This window comes from Anguilla rostrata, chromosome 8 (assembly GCF_018555375.3).
Source record: "Anguilla rostrata isolate EN2019 chromosome 8, ASM1855537v3, whole genome shotgun sequence".
In the NCBI taxonomy this organism is placed as follows: Eukaryota; Metazoa; Chordata; class Actinopteri; order Anguilliformes; family Anguillidae; genus Anguilla; species Anguilla rostrata.
In genome coordinates, this window is record NC_057940.1 from 36,685,453 (window position 1) to 36,702,233 (window position 16,781).

The 16,781-nt window shown below is 41.6% G+C and overlaps 1 gene segment (V, D, J or C); it reads right to left on the bottom strand.

Moving 5' to 3' along the window:
* Positions 1-9,148: 9,148 nt before the first annotated feature.
* LOC135261595 (Ig kappa chain V region Mem5-like) overlaps positions 9,149-16,781 on the bottom strand; it is a 79,603-nt gene continuing 71,970 nt past the window's right edge. Inside the window, 2 exon segments of the V gene segment in view lie at positions 9,149-9,737; positions 11,322-11,381. Coding sequence covers positions 9,418-9,737; positions 11,322-11,381 — 380 coding nt within the window.

The window sequence follows — 16,781 nt, forward strand, 5'->3', positions numbered from 1 at the left end:
ACGTTGTAAACACAAGGAGAAGATGCACAGATTCAACAAAAGACTGAAATTGAGAATTGAAATTCAAATATGTTCACTGGGCCAGAAGTGGGACTCAACACGCACAAATGAAATATCTTGAATGTAAAGTGTGTACATATTTGAGGTTTTTTCCAGGGGTAAATTATAATTATGTATCTAAAAAATGTTTTTTTTCACATTAGTCAATGTTGCTTTAATATTGATGACGAGACCCTGATGCCTTCTCAGACAATTATTTCCCCGAAGTTGCACAAGATAATTTGATATTAATAGCACATATCAAGTAGCTAAATTAGCTAAAGCCTACAGAGCACAGATTGGGAGGGTGGGGGGTTGGTATTTTTCATGGATGCACAGAAATTTTGCAGTTCAGCAGTAAATCATTCAGGTGTTCACCAAATTACCATTTCCTGTCAAACTGTTCATTTTCTAATCTAACAAAGCGAGTTATTTTCTCTATGGCATGTTCTTCTTTTACATTGGCCAGCCTTTTTTGTGGGCTGGAGGAAGGCTGTTAGGTCAGTTAATTGCGATAGTTTTTATGGATGAGCTAAATATTCCTCTGACCCTCAAAGCCTACCAGTATGACACCAAGTGTGGCCATTTTGAAGTCCTGTGGATGTTTATCCGCTTCTCTGCAGCTTAAGCCAGATATGATTTCTGTTGATAAAGAACTCTGAGGGGGAGGAATGCTCTCACGCCCTCCAGCAGTGTTCCTCCTCCTCTTTCCAAAACTCCAAACTCAGATCCATTTTCCCCATTAACTCCGCTTTCACCCTTGGTTGTGGAACAGCAATGACACACTTCTGGATATTTCTCTCCTTCGTTTGCATGGATGTAGGAGTGAGAAAATGCATTGTTCTTAAGTATCGTCATGATTTACAAGAGGAGGAATTTTCATGCGTATTGAAAACTATTTTAAGTACAATTTGGGCCAAATTTGAATAAGTAATGCAGGACTGACCCTGTGCTCCCTTCCAAATTTTCAATAAATCTGTGTTGTTTGGCTGTAGGTGACACCACTATGGGTTGAGCTTCTATACATGGCACAAGCTGCCATTACACTGTGTGACCACAGAGAGGAGATAGAGAACACTGTTTTTCGTCTGGTATAAAAGCACTACAGTATAATGAGGGAGAGGAAACTACAGGGCCCTGTTTCATAAAGCAGGATTACTGAGTTAGCTGGATAAGTGCACTGAGTAAAACCCAGAACCATCCAACATATGGCACATGGACTGAAGTAAAAAGAGCTGTTCAGGGTTTTACTCAGCACAGTTACCCAGCTAACTCAGTAACCCTGCTTCGTGAAAAAACCCAGGCTGGTATTACACTTAGACCTGCACAGGATGTTCTCTCCCCCTGTACACTGGGAATCGGGAGAGGTAACAGGAGAGAGAGAGAAAACAAGCACAGCTGGACGGGGCACCCAGTCCCTGCATCACAATGTGTAAAAATAGCAGTGAACAGAGCATGTGTCCCAGCCCTCTATAGACCTACTGCTGTTCACACATCAGAGCTACTCTAACTGTGTGTGACAGGATTTGTATAGAGGAAGAGGCTTTGCATACCTGTCCTGCCTCACCGCTCCACACACTTTAAGACCCCCAGTACTGATCAGTGACTGTCCAGCCCTTTCACAGACACTGACACAGGCAGCAGTATGATGATGTCGGTCTTTTTACTGCTGGTGATGATGGGAGCTCAGGGTGAGATTGACGGATCCATTTTAAATTTTGGTCATGCTATATTTTCTTTCTCATTGTTTGACAAAGCATCTGTGTTCACAGCATTTGTCATTAATGTTCAATGTCTGTGTTTGAGAATTTTAACGTGCTATGACAACCATTTCCATGTTTTGTTTTTCAGAATCAATGGCAGATGTAGTTGTGACTCAGTCTCCATCAGCTCAATCTGTTCAGCAGGGAAGCACTGTCTCTATCAGCTGTACAGCCAGTCAGAGCGTTTACACTGACAGCCATGGTGACAGACTCGGCTGGTACCTGCAGAAACCTGGTCAGGCTCCTAAACTTCTGATTTATCTTGCCACAAAACGCGAGACTGGGATACCTGATCGTTTCAGTGGGAGTGGATCTGGGACTCAGTTTACACTGAAAATCACTGGAGTCCAGGCTGAAGATGCAGGAGATTATTACTGTCAGAGTTACCACAGTGGTGGTGTGTTCACACAGTGATATAGAGCCGTACAAAAACCTCCCTCAGTCAGACTGCACAGAGACTCCACTGCTGCAGCTGGGACCTACTGCAGGTGCTGAGGGGGGAGCCACTCACCCGAGACATTGAGGGGCTTTGCTCGAAAACATTGAGCTACAGTGGATTATTATAAAATCATTCAGACTCCCTATTCAAAAAGATCACACTAAATTTTAATTTCAGTGCATCCTAGCCTTTATTTGGATAAATTTCCAATGACTTTGCATTTAGAATTCATTGTAAAAGAGTTTAACACAAGATGTCACAGAACCCAGCAGCAGTGAACAGCAGGCAGTCCAGCACAGTGGAGTCACTCAGTCCAGAGCTCTCCCAGCACACATCACACACGCTGCTGTTACACACTCTGACCAATCAGAGCTCCACTGCTGCTTCTGATCTGATCCTCTAACACCATAATAAAAGAGCATAAACTACAGCCTGATAGGCACTGCTGACCAATCCTGTGAGCCGCTGTGTAGAAGGGAACACATCATTATCTGTATGGTCACCATAAGAGGGAGGGATTCATTCAGCTCAGTCGTCCCTTTCTCACTGAGGACAAAGTGAATCCTCTGGTTGACTGTTTGCCTGCAGTCTGTCTGTACCAGCTGCACAATGTGAGCTCCCAGATTCAGTGGCTGTGCTGCTCAGCTGGCTGTGAGCAAAATCAAAATTAGAGGCTGCTGGCTGCACATGGGAATGAGCAGGGTTTTCTGTGCTCTCCAGATTTCATGGAGGAATTACTGTTTGGGACAGAAATGATAATAAATCTTTATTTAAAATGTAGAATGCGTATTTCAAGGTTTGTGCTGGCATTTGAATAATGAAAAAGAAAGCATCTTCATTGCATGTTGTAAAAATACCACTGCACTAAATACTGAGAAAGAAGGTCTGTTGCATGAAAACAGGGAACATTGACAATTTACAGTATTTCACTTTTCATTAGATATATATGGATATTCTGTAAATGAATAATTCCCTGTACCTGATGGATGTTATTGACTTTCCGAAAACTCTTGTAATGAACCTGCCATGAAAGCATACAGAACAATGTCAGAAACAATAATATCGTCATTTTAGTGTTTGACTGTGTAAAAACAACAGTGAATAGTGCACGTGTCCCAGCCCTCTACAGACCCACTGCTGTTCACACATCAGAGCTGCTCTAACTGTGTGTGACAGGATTTGTATAGAGGAAGGGGCTTTGCATACCTGTCCTGCCTCACCGCTCCACACACATTAAAATGCCCAGTACTGATCAGTGACTGTCCAGTCCTTACACAGGCACTGACACAGGCAGCATTATTATGATGTCGATCTATTTACTGCTGGTGACGCTGGGACTCCTTGTACAGGGTGAGAACGATGGATCCTGGTTATAGATCACATTATCATTGTTTTCTTTTCACAAAAAAAATGTTTTCACAAAAGTTGACATTATAGCCTAGTCCAAATAAACAGATTTCAGCAAATTGTTTGAATAGTAACGTGCATTGACATCCATTTCCATGTTTTATTTTTCAGAATCAATGGCAGATGTAGTTATGACTCAGGATCCAGCAGCTCAGTCTGCTCAGCTGGGAAACACTGTCTCTATCAGCTGTACAGCCAGTCAGAGCGTTTACAGTGGCAACTACCTCCACTGGTACCAGCAGAAACTTGGTCAGGCTCCTAAACTTCTGATTTATCATGCCACAACTCGTCAGTCTGGGATTCCTGATCGTTTCAGTGGGAGTGGATCTGGGACTCTGTTCACACTGAAAATCACTGGCGTAAAAGCGGAAGATGCAGGAGATTATTACTGCAAGCAGAGCGAGCACTTCCCGTTCACACAGTGTTAGAGAGCCATACAAGAACCTCCCTCAGTCAGACTGCACAGAGACTGCAATGCTGCAGCTGGGACCTTCTGCAGGTGCTGAGGGGGGAGGCATGGATCTGTGACACTGAAGGGCTCTGCTCAAATTCTGAGCTGTTTCTTGCATTAATAACGCTAATTTTTAAATATATAACACAATTTCTCCAAATGTGAGCATATCCAAAACCTTCCTTTTAAGATCCGTTTTAATTATATTAGCATAAACTTTTCATTGAATGAATACACTTAAGATACTGGCACTTATACACTTGAGATATCAGTACTTAGTAAACAAAAGGAAAAGATGCACCAATTTAACAAAAGACTAGAGTGGTGAATTGAAATTCAATTACATTTCCTGGACCAAAGGTGAGACTCAACACACACAAGTGAAATATCTTGAATGTAAAGTTTGTACGTATTTGAGGTTTTTCCAGGGGTAAATTATAATTAGGGATCTAAACAGATTTTTTGGACATTGGTCAATATTCCCTTAATTTCGATGATGAGACCCAGAAAAATTCTAGGATAATTCCTTTCCTGTAGTTGCACAGCGTCTTTGGAAATTAATACCGAATTCCAATGAGCTACCGGCTACAGGGCATTCAGTGATCAGAGTGGCTCTCACACCCCCCAGCAGTGTTCCTCCTGCTCTTTCCCAAACTCCAAACTCAGCTCCATCTTCTGCAGTGTCTTCACTTTCACCCTCGGTTGTGAAAAACTGATACATCATAGGAAATCTCGCTCATTCATTTGCATGGATGTAGGTGTGAGCAAAAGCATTGTTCATAAGTATCGTCATGATTTACAATAGGAGGATTTTTCATGCTTACTGAAGACTCATTTAAGTATAATTATGGCCAAATTTGAATAAGTAATGCAGGATTGACCTTGTGATTCCTTCCAAATTTTCAAGTAATCAGCATTCTATGGCTGTAGAGCACACCACTTTGGGTTGAACCTCCATACATGGCACAAGCTGCCATTACACTGTGTGACCAAGGGCGGAGACAGAGAGTGCTGTTTTGCTTCTGATCTAAAAGTACTACAGTATAATGAGGGAGAGGAAACTACAGGGCCCTGTTTCATAAAGCAGGATTACTGAGTTAGCTGGATAAGTGCACTGAGTAAAACCCGGTACCATCCAAAATACGGCACATGGACTGAAGTAAAAAGAGCTGTTCCGGGGTTTACTCAAAACAATTATACAGCTAACTCAGTAACCCTGCTTTGTGAAAAAAAACCCAGGCTGGTATTACATTTAGACCTGACTGGTGCAGTTTGAAGCAGGCTCACAACAGAGTAGTCTGTCTATATTAGCTGAACAGGATCTTATACTCTCTCCCTGCACATGTGAGTGATCTGCAGTGGGGGAAAACAAGTGGTTGCTGGGAGATTGTGCATTATGGGATATGCAGTTTCTCTGTGCTCTCACAAAGTGATGGAGGACGTTGATAAAATGGGCATGGAAGATGGAAGGCATAACTCAATAAATGTAATCTCAGACAGAAAAAAGAAAGAAAAATAAATCAGCGAAAAACAATAATGGGCGTTCCACTGCTACACTGGAGAACATAGCAGTAGAGAGTGAAGTAGAGAGTTCCCTTCTACACTTAGCACAGTATTCCCTCTGATAACATAAAGAATCTCATTATAATCATCTGAAAACTATAGTGTTAAATATGAGGAAGGACCAGCTCATAATGACAAGAGGAAAATCTCACTGTAACAGTGTTTTAGTACATATTCGTTTGACAAGGATATACGACATTTGAATAATTTCCTGTGCATGCATGATGTCACAGAATTTTTTATTTCTGATACTGAAACGTCTATCAGAACAAACAACACAGATATTTATTAAATACACATTTTCTGGAATATTAGTCAAAATGCTGTCACCCGTGACCAGACATGGATCTATAAAAGTGCAATCTAATTTCAGAATTAATTCCCTAAATGCATACTATAAATATGCTGTCTGGATGAAAATAGCAGTGAATAGTGTATGTGTCCCAGCCCTCTACAGACCCACTGCTGTTCACACATCAGAGCTCCTCTAACTGTGTGGGACAGGATTTGTTTAGAGGAAGGGGCTTTGCATACCTGTCCTGCTTCACTGCTCCACACACTTTAAGACCCCCAGTACTGATCAGTGACTGTCCAGCCCTTCCACAGATACTGACACAGGCAGCATTATGGCGATGTCAAGCGTTCTACTGCTGGTGACGCTGGGACTCCTTGTACAGGGTGAGAAAGATGGATCCATCTTACCTTGAGATTTTTTTTGTTGTTCACAATTTTGTTTGTTTCTTTTCACAAAAAAAGAACATTTTTCACAAAAGTTGCCATCATAGACTAGTCAAATGTATCAGAATTGAACAAATTGTTTGAAATTATTAATATGCATTGACATCCATTTCCATTTTTTTTTTCAGAATCAATGGCAGATATAGTCCTGACTCAGGCTCCAGCTGCTCGGTCTGTTCAGCTGGGAGACACTGTCTCTATCAGCTGTACAGCCAGTCAGAGCGTTTACACTTACAGCAGTGGTGATGGTGAGTGTCTCAGCTGGTACCTGCAGAAACCTGGTCAGGCTCCTAAACTTCTGATTTATCTTTCCACAAAACGCCAGTCTGGGATTCCTGATCGTTTCAGTGGGAGTGGATCTGGGACTCAGTTTACGCTGAAAATCACTGGAGTCCAGGCTGAAGACGCAGGAGATTATTACTGTCAGAGTGAGCATCTCATCAGTAGTAGCTTGGTGTTCACACAGTGTTAGAGAGCTGTACAAAAACCTCCCTCAGTCAGACTGCACAGAGACTGCACTGCTGCAGCTGGGACCTACTGCAGGTGCTGAGGGGGGAGGCACTGATCTGGAACATATTGCCAGTGGACCAGTGGGGGCGACAATGAGCTTCTGCCCTAAATTTATGCCTCTCTGTACTGAAGAGGAGCTACTCTGTGTCATACACAGAACCCATAGCAGAGCTGCTGCTGAACCACACACACTACTGTACCTCAGCATCACAGGAAACACGTCGTATATCAGCTCACAAGGAGCAATGATCACCTGGAGTTCACCCTAAGCAGAGGATGTGTACTTTCTCCTAGAGGAGGAATGAGTGGGATTTCAAATGAACTGCTGTCTGAAGGGTATTTTGAGTTAAATACATACATCAGAGTTTATGTAATTAAAGGTGTTTTTGTTCAGATGGGATCCTGGTGACATCTCAGCCACGATGCACTGAATCGCAAAATTTATTATTTTCTGCGACAGTATTTCTTTGATTGGCACGATCATCTTTTGTTTTTAAGTTTCAAATTTTCTCCTTAGTTATTCAATTTAAACACAACTTTGTATGATACAGCATGAATAGAATTCCATAACAAGTTCCCATATTATTAAATCTGATAATTTTAAACTCAAGAGATATCAGTGCATTCATTTTGAATTGATATTGCTTGAGCTTAATGCATTCAATTGCACAGGCATCCATTATATTCAGGCATGGGGTCAGTACAGGGTTAGTATTATCAAAACCTGTTTGTGTTTGCTGAATAAATGCAGCATTGTGTATCTGGAAATTTGAAGGATGGAATATATAAAAGTGTATACAAAAGAAAACCCCTCAGATACCCGTCAAGTGTCAAGATCACCAACTGTAAGAGAACACTCTGATGCATCAAACAGCAGAAGTATCTGAGTGGAGAAGAAATGCGTGTAGTCTTACCTGGTGCTACATGGAACAGCACTAATATAATATTTTTCAATTATTTTACTCCAAAATAATGTTTTAACCTGTAACAGTTATGGAGACCTATTTTTCTCCATTCGAGAAGTGCAACATATACAATTAAATTTTTCAGTCCATGAAATCACAAGGAAACATTTAAATGGTTAAAACATTCATTGAAGCCACTGAAAATTTTGAAATGCAGTAAATACAATTTTTTCGACAATCTTTGGAGAATGTGAAATACAAATAGAAATTGTAATCATCAAATTTTTGAATATGCTGTTTTCTGAATATTTATGAATCGAGAATGCATTCTTCTTTACTTTATTCATTGTTGCATTTAAAATGAAAGCATAATTATTTCTTGGCTGCTAATCTTCATTTAAAAAATATTTTCTCACTTGAATGCACAATTGAATTTTTAGATTTCACAGTATTTATGATTATAGACATTTTAAGTTTTCTTAAATTGTGATACTTAAACTTAAAATTTAAGTATCACATTATTTTTCAGCACAGATAAGTAAGGGTGCAAGTTCCCTCAGATGTGAAATCTCTAATCTATTCTTAGCTAACTATGGAAATGAGCCCTCTACCTCCTCATGCTCAAACAGCTGTCTCAGTGGTGGGGTATTTTGGGCTGAGAAACTGCAAGCTGTGGGGGTGAAACTCAGATTTGCATATGCAGGGCGGGGCAGGCTGGTTCTGCTGTCCCTCAGTGGGACTGACTCAATCTGGGAATAGAGCAACACTGTGGCCAGGTGTCTGGGCCGTCCCCAGGGGGTTAGTGTGAGCAGAGCACACATCCTGCTGCACAGAACTGCACTGAGCGCGCTCACACATCTCTGCTCCTCTCAGCAGGCCTCCAGAGCTGGGACTGCCCCTCCTTAACTGATTCCAGATCAGTTATTTCACACACAGTCTCTCATAACCTCCATCTGGTCTCAGTCTGAGTCTCTTATAAATTGGTATATAGTAATTTTTTGTAATTAATTATAATTGTATTTTCCATGAAAAGAAAACTCATGTAATATTTCTTAGTGGTTTCTCAATACATTTGTGTCAAATATACTGTACAAATCTATTAAACCACTGACCCAATAAATAATATATATACTTTTTCAATTAACACATTTTTAAAGTTTTATTTTTATTATTTTATTTGAATTCTTGGGAGTATTACAAGTATTTCAGTGGCAAGAACATAATTGTGATTTCATCAGAGTGAGGGCGGCCTCTTGGTGGAATCACTACAGATTTTGCGCAAAAACAACAGGAGCACAAAAGTCTATTTTTTATAAAACAGCCAGTAAAACAATAACTTTTCAAAGAATCTTTATTATTTTGATGATTTTTATCTAACAGCTATTGCCAAAATCACACAAACACAACTAAGAAGACAGGTATGCATATTTGTTGAGGACACAAGCAGAGCACATGTGAGACATTAGCAGTGACAGCTCAGGCTGGAGGAAGGATTCACACACAGGCCCAGCTCAGTGTGCAGCAGTAAGGAGCAGAGAGGCTGAGAGCAGAGCAGGGTAAACACAGTGTGATCAGAGTGTGTGAGCTGGGCCTGCACCCGCCCTACTCAGCACAGTCAGCTCTCCTCAGTGTCTGAGGGGGGGCAGCCTGGGAGCCCTTTGTGGCCTCACAGGTCAGTGACCCCGCCTTCATCCAGTCGTCCGCACTGAGAGTCAGGGAGCTGCTCCAGCTGTACAGGCCGTCCTTCCCCAGGACCCCGGCGCTCCCGGCCACGCCCGAGCTCCTACTGGTACCGTCCACTTTCCAGCGCAGAGTCCAGTCTGACGGGAAGCCCTTGTTGGCCAGACACACCAGTGTGGCCTTCCCCTGCTTCACCTCCACACTGGAGGGGGGCAGGACTGTGAGGGCGGGGACTGTGTCACCTGGGAGACATGGCAGAAACAGTGAGGTCAGACAGTGGATGTGAAATGTCATACAGAAGTTATCACTTACAACTAATTTGGAATGTCTGAAAAGACTTTATTCACATTTGCTTTATATTTTACAATATAAAGTACATTGACATTATTAAAGGTTCTGTTTGCATGCATTCCATTATTATCAAATCGTGACGGTAGTACTTAACAATGATAAAAATTCTTCATCACAACCAGAACTGCTTCTAGTGCAGTACTTTCAATTTACTCCACTTTTGCAGCTTGAACTGTCGATTATTTCAGTAGCCTACCATAGACCCAATACAATACGTAGAACGTCTTGCAAAAGAATGGATACATAATGATATTCACGCTGAAAACCTGCAGAATGAACTGAACGCGCACTCCGACAGCAAGAAACAATTTTCATAAAACTTTTACATTAAGTTTTCAAAAGAATGACCCATTTGGCAAATATTTTCATTGCATTGGAAATTCCTCGCTTTTTTAAAAAAAACCAACAATATAAACATAATATACCGTAGACTACAGAATGTTATGACATCAGAATATAAGAACACAAATCTGTAATGTAACACAATTTTTAATATAATAATGCGATCGCAAATAAACATTAAAATAAACAAAACCTGAATGAATAAAACGATCGGATTTCATAACCAACACAAACGACAAAGTGTATGAAGTAGGCTATGATCCAATTTCATTTTAAAGTGTGAAAAATAAATAACTCTGATTAAATCATTTAAATTTTTTACATTAGGGTTAGGTGGACAACACTATTTTATTCTACATTACTGAGAAAGAGATTGTCGTTTTGCAGACTGTGCCATAAAATACATGCTCGTACAGAGTGATCCTGCCGACGGCAAAGGAGCCAATGCAATTTAATTTAGTTACTCTCGAGCGCAAAATAGAAAGTTATTGCAGGTCGGTCATCTAAACATCAACAGGTCTACGATAAAGACAAACTGCCTGAAGTCAAAATGTCCTAGAATAAAAAGTATTTGACATCATTTGACTAACATTTCTGTTTTTCATTCACGCATCTCCAGAATTACAATTTTGATTCACGACATCGAACGTCGGAAAATTGCAGCATATTAAAAAAAGGAACGCAAAAACATCGACAGTGAAGGGATGTGGAAGAGAATTACTTACGTCCAACTGACAGTTTCGTGCCGCCACCGAAAGTGTACCACAGTGATACAGACTCATTCACGCGCCGTACAAAAACCTCTCACTCTAGAGACACAGCCGACCGTTGGCTTTTCCATTCTTTACGACTTCACGCAGCTTTTCAAATGTATCAACGATTCGCTTGTAAAAAAAATGTTGCATGTACTTGGATTTGTATGTGAAAATGTATAGTACTCTTTTGAGCTTTTCACATGCATATCTTTTATTTTATTTCTAGCTCAACGACTGATTCAGCCGGCAGAAAATAGAGTGTGGAATGTAAAATGCAAACAACCCGCAGAAACGTAATGTAAAACGAATGTATTAAAACAGAATCTTCTAATATTTCTGTGGAAAATGTTGAAAAGGCTTATTTGTATAGCCACTTACTGCCGACTTCCAGTTTGGTCCCGCCACCGAAAGTCCACCACAGTGATTCAGTCTGATTAACTGGCTGTACAAAAACCTGCCTGTTGTGCACACTGTTGATCCGTCAGACATGTGTAGCCGTAGGAAGTCCCCTGCTGGAGAATCGTGGAACGACAATGAAGATGATGTTATGAAAGCTTATCAACGAAAGTCGTTTCGGTGTACGAGTCATCAATATTAAATATGTTTCAAAATACATTCTGTGACAAATGCTCTTCGATTCAGGTGAAATGATAAATGATGTGACCGTGACAGGTGTAGTAGCGCGAGATGAGCAGAGGAGCGCTGTTCACCTCCTCTTTGGAAAGCGTCATAGTTTCCTGCTATCGCCGAATCCCAGAGGAATTCAGTGCCATGGACAGCCATACAGGTATTCATCCATTCATTCATCCCTTTTATATTTGGACTTTTCTTAGTCTTACTCAGACCTAATTTTGAACACAACACAAACAGAAAATATTCTTGATACAATGGCCACTTTAACTTAATTTAGAGTTTTGTCTTGATCAGTGCCAGTTCTATACCAGGGATAATAAGACTGACGTGAAAGTGGAAGTTTCAATCTTGTGTCACTGACAGATCCCAGTCCGTTAAAGTAAACAATAAGACCTCTGTGTATTCCTTGACTCTGTGTGTACTCAGCTGGGAGACACAGGCTTGGGTCAGCATCTGTGGGGACGATCACACAGCACTAGTGAAGCAGTCCCAGAGTGAAGTCCCCAGCATCTGGGCAGTGGACCTTTTATCTGGCGGTGGGGAGCCTCTATGTGCTGCAGCTGGAGCCGCTCCTGGAAGACAGGCTGCTCCCAGGTGTTGGATAGTTGCTGTAGCTCCAGGGCCTTGACTGGGCTGATCCACTCTGGCCTGCGGCTGCTGTCCGTGGTCCTGCACACACTGGGGATCAGGAGAGGTGACAGGAGAGAGAGGGAAAACACGCACAGCTGGGCGGGGCACCCAGTCTCTGGATGACAATGGGTTAAAACATCAGTGAATAGTGCACGTGTCCCAGCCCTCTACAGACCCACTGCTGTTCACACATCAGAGCTCCTCTAACTGTGTGTGACAGGATTTGTATAGAGGAAGGTGCTTTGCATACCTGTCCTGCCTCACTGCTCCACACACTTTAAGACCCCCACTACTGATCAGTGACTGTCCAGTCCTTTCACAGACACTGACACAGGCAGCATTATGATGAGGTCAGTCTTTCTACTGCTGGTGATGCTGGGACTCCTGGCACAGGGTAAAAAAGATGGATCCATATTTTTACTTGATTTTAGTTATAGTTCACAGTTTATTTTCTTACTTTTAAAGACATGAATGTTTTTACAAGAGTTGCGATTGTTATCTTGTCAAATTAACCAGAATATTGTTTTGATTTCAAATATGAATCGGCTTTTATCATTGTGCATTGACATCCATTTCCATGCTTTGTTTTTCAGAATCAATGGCAGATATAATTCTGACTCAGTCTCCATCAGCTCAGTCAGTTCAGCTGGGAGACACTGTTTCTATCAGCTGTACAGCCAGTCAGAGTGTGAGCACCTCCCTCCACTGGTACCAGCACAAACCTGGTCAGGCTCCTAAACTTCTGATTTATTATGCCACAAGTCGCCAGTCTGGGATTCCTGATCGTTTCAGTGGGAGTGGATCTGGGACTCAGTTTACACTGAAAATCACTGGAGTCCAGGCTGAAGATGCAGGAGATTATTACTGTCAGCAGAGTTATAGCTCGTTGACACAGTGATACAGAGCCGTACAAAAACCTCCCTCAGTCAGACTGCACAGAGACTGCACTGCTGCAGCTGGGACCTACTGCAGGTGCTGAGGGGGGAGCCACTCACCCGAGACATTGAGAGGCTTTGCTTGAAAATATTGAGCTAAAGTGGATTATTATGGAATCATTCAGATTCTCTATTCAAAAAGATTACGCTACATTTTAATTTCAGTGCATCCTAGCCTTTATTTAGGAATGTAAGTTGAATGCATTTCCAATGACTTTGCATTTTGAATTCTTTGAAAAAGAGTTTAATACAAGATTTCACAGCATGCATCAGCAGTGAACAGCAGGCAGTCCAGCACAGTGAAGTCACTCAGTCCAGAGCTCTCCCAGCACACATCACACAGGCTGCTGTTACACACCCTGACCAATCAGAGGGCTCCACTGCTGCTTCTGATCTGATCCTCTAACACCATAATAAAAGAGCACAAACTACAGTCTGATAGGCAATGCTGACCAATCCTGGGGCCTCCAGTGGCGTCGCCCATAGAGTGCTTTACACATGCTCATTGCGAGCTGCGATGTCAGTGGTTCGAGTCCGACTGCTGACCTTTGTCACATGTCTCCCCAACCTTGCCTCCTAATTCTTCCTGTCTAATAAACCTGAAAAAAGTCCCCCCCCCAAAAAAATTTTTTTTTTAAATGCTGACCAATCCTGTGAGCGACTGTGTGGAAGGGAACACATCATTATCTGCATGGTCACCATAAGAGGGAGGGATTCATTCAGCTCAGTTGTCCCTTTCTCACTGAGGACAGAGTGATTCCTCTGGGTGACTGTGTGCCTGCAGTCTGCCTGTACCAGCTGCAGAGTGTGAGCTCCCAGATTCAGTGCCTGTCTACTCAGCTGATTGAGTGCAAAATGAAAATTAGTGACAGTTGGCTGCATGTGTTAAAGACCTTTTGTATCTGTGCACACCAAAACCGATGAAGCAAATACAGATGATGACAGATATAAGGTTAAAACTTGGTTTAAAAACATGAAATAAGTTTTCCAAGGTTTACTCTGCTTTCCCACTATTTAAAAAGAAGATGCATCATTCTCAGTCTCAATACCACTGCATTAAATACAGAGAAAGAAGAACTTCTGAGCGAAATCAGGAAATATTCACAATACTACAGTATTTCAGTCTTCATTAATAGTATATTGAATACACTATAACTGATTGATTCCCAGTGCCTGACTGATGTCCTTGATGTTCTGGAATCTTGTAAAGAACCTAGCGTCGTAGCTCACAAAATGTGAATTTATTAAAAACATACTTCACAATCATACTTCATATTCAGCCAGTCTTTACCAGTTACACATCTATAATTGTATAATACAATATCAGAAACAATAAAGTTTACGTTTGAATGTTTTAGTGGGCAGAACAAGAAGTGAATAGTGCTCATTTTCCAGCCCTCTACAGACCCACTGGTGTTCACACATCAGAGCTCCTCTAACTGTGTGTGACAGGATTTGTATAGAGGAAGGGGCTTTGCATACCTGTCCTGCCTCACTGCTCCACACACTTTAAGACCCCCAGTACTGATCAGTGACTGTCCAGTCCTTTCACAGACACAGACATAGGCAGCATTATGATGAGGTCAGTCTTTCTACTGCTGGTGATGCTGGGACTCCTTGTAGAAGGTGAGAGACTCCAATCTCATTTTAATTGATCACTTTGAATTTTTATGATAATTTAGAAAAAAAATGTTTTGTTACTTTTCATTAAAATTGTCCAGTTTCTTTCTGTTCATTATTTCCAGGAATATTAGTAATGTAGATAAATATTTATATTAAAATGTTCTTTTCCATTTTATTTTTCAGAAACAATGGCACAAGTTGTCCTAACTCAGGATCCAGCAGCTCGGTCTGTTCAGCTGGGAGACACTGTCTCTATCAGCTGTACAGCCAGTCAGAGTGTGGCCACTTGCTACAGTGCCAATGACTGTTTCAGCTGGTACCTGCAGAAACCTGGTCAGGCTCCTAAACTTCTGATTTATGCTGCCACAAAACGCGAGACTGGGATTCCTGATCGTTTCAGTGGGAGTGGATCTGGGACTCAGTTCACACTGAAAATCACTGGAGTCCAGGCTGAAGATGCAGGAGATTATTACTGTCAGAGTTACCACAGCGGCTATGTGTTCACACAGTGATACAGAGCCGTACAAAAACCTCCCTCAGTCAGACTGCACAGAGACTGCACTGCTGCAGCTGGGACCTTCTACAGGTGCTGAGGGGGGAGGCATTGATCTGTGACAATGAAGTGCTCTGCTCAAATTCTGAGCTGTTTTGTGCATTAATAACGCTCATTTTTTAATATTTAATACAATTTCTCCAAATGTGAGCACATCCCAAACCTTCCTTTTAAGATCCGTTTTAATTATATTAGCATAAACCTTTCACTGAATGAATACACTTGAGATACTGGCACTTATACACTTGAGATATCAGTACTTTGTAAACACAAGGAAAAGATGCACTGATTTAACAAAAGACTGGAGTGGTGAATTGCAATTCAATTACGTTTACTGGACCAGAGGTGGGACTCAACACAAACAAGTGAAATATCTTGAATGTAAAGTTTGTACGTATTTGAGGTTTTTCCAGGGGTAAATTATAATTAAGGATCTAAACAGATTTTTTGGACATTGGTCAATGTTCCCTTATTTTCGATGATGAGACCCAGGAACATTCTAGGATAATTCATGTCCTGTAGTTGCACAGCATCTTTGGAAATTAATACCGAATACCAATGAGCTACCGGCTACAGGGCATTCAGTGATGAGAGTGGCTCTCACACCCCCCAGCAGTGTTCCTCCTGCTCTTTCCCAAACTCCAAACTCAGCTCCATCTTCTGCACTGACTTCACTTTCACCCTTGGTTGTGATTAAACTGATACATCACAGGAAATCTCGCTCATTCATTTGCATGGATGTAGGTGTGAGCAAAAGCATTGTTCATAAGTATCGTCATGATTTACAATAGGAGAAATTTTCATGCTTACTGAAGACTTTTTTAAGTATAATTTTGGCCAAATTTGAATAAGTAATGCAGGATTGACCCTGTGCTCCCTTCCAAATTTTCAAGTAATCAGCATTCTATGGCTGTAGGTGACACCACTATGGGTTGAACTTCTAGACATGGCACAAGCTGCCATTACACTGTGTGACCACAGAGATGAGATAGAGAGCACTATTTTTCTTCTGATATAAAAGCACTACAGTATAATGAGGGAGAGGAAACTACAGGGCCCTGTTTCATAAAGCAGGATTACTGAGTTAGCTGGATAAGTGCACTGAGTAAAACCCAGAACCTTCCAAAACATGGAGCATGGACTGAAGTATAAAGAGCTGTTTGGGGGTTTACTCAGCACAGTTACCCAGCTAACTCAGTAACCCAGCTTTATGAAAAAACCCAGGCTGGTATTAGACGTAGACCTGCACAGGATGTTCTCTCCCCCTGTACACTGGTAATCTTGAGAGGTAACAGGAGAGAGAGAGAAAACAAGCACAGCCGGACGGGGGACCGAGTCCCTGCATCACAATGTGTAAAAATAGCAGTGAACAGAGCATGTGTCCCAGCCCTCTATAGACACACTGCTGTTCACACATCAGAGCTCCTCTAACTGTGTGTGACAGGATTTGTATAGAGGAAGAGG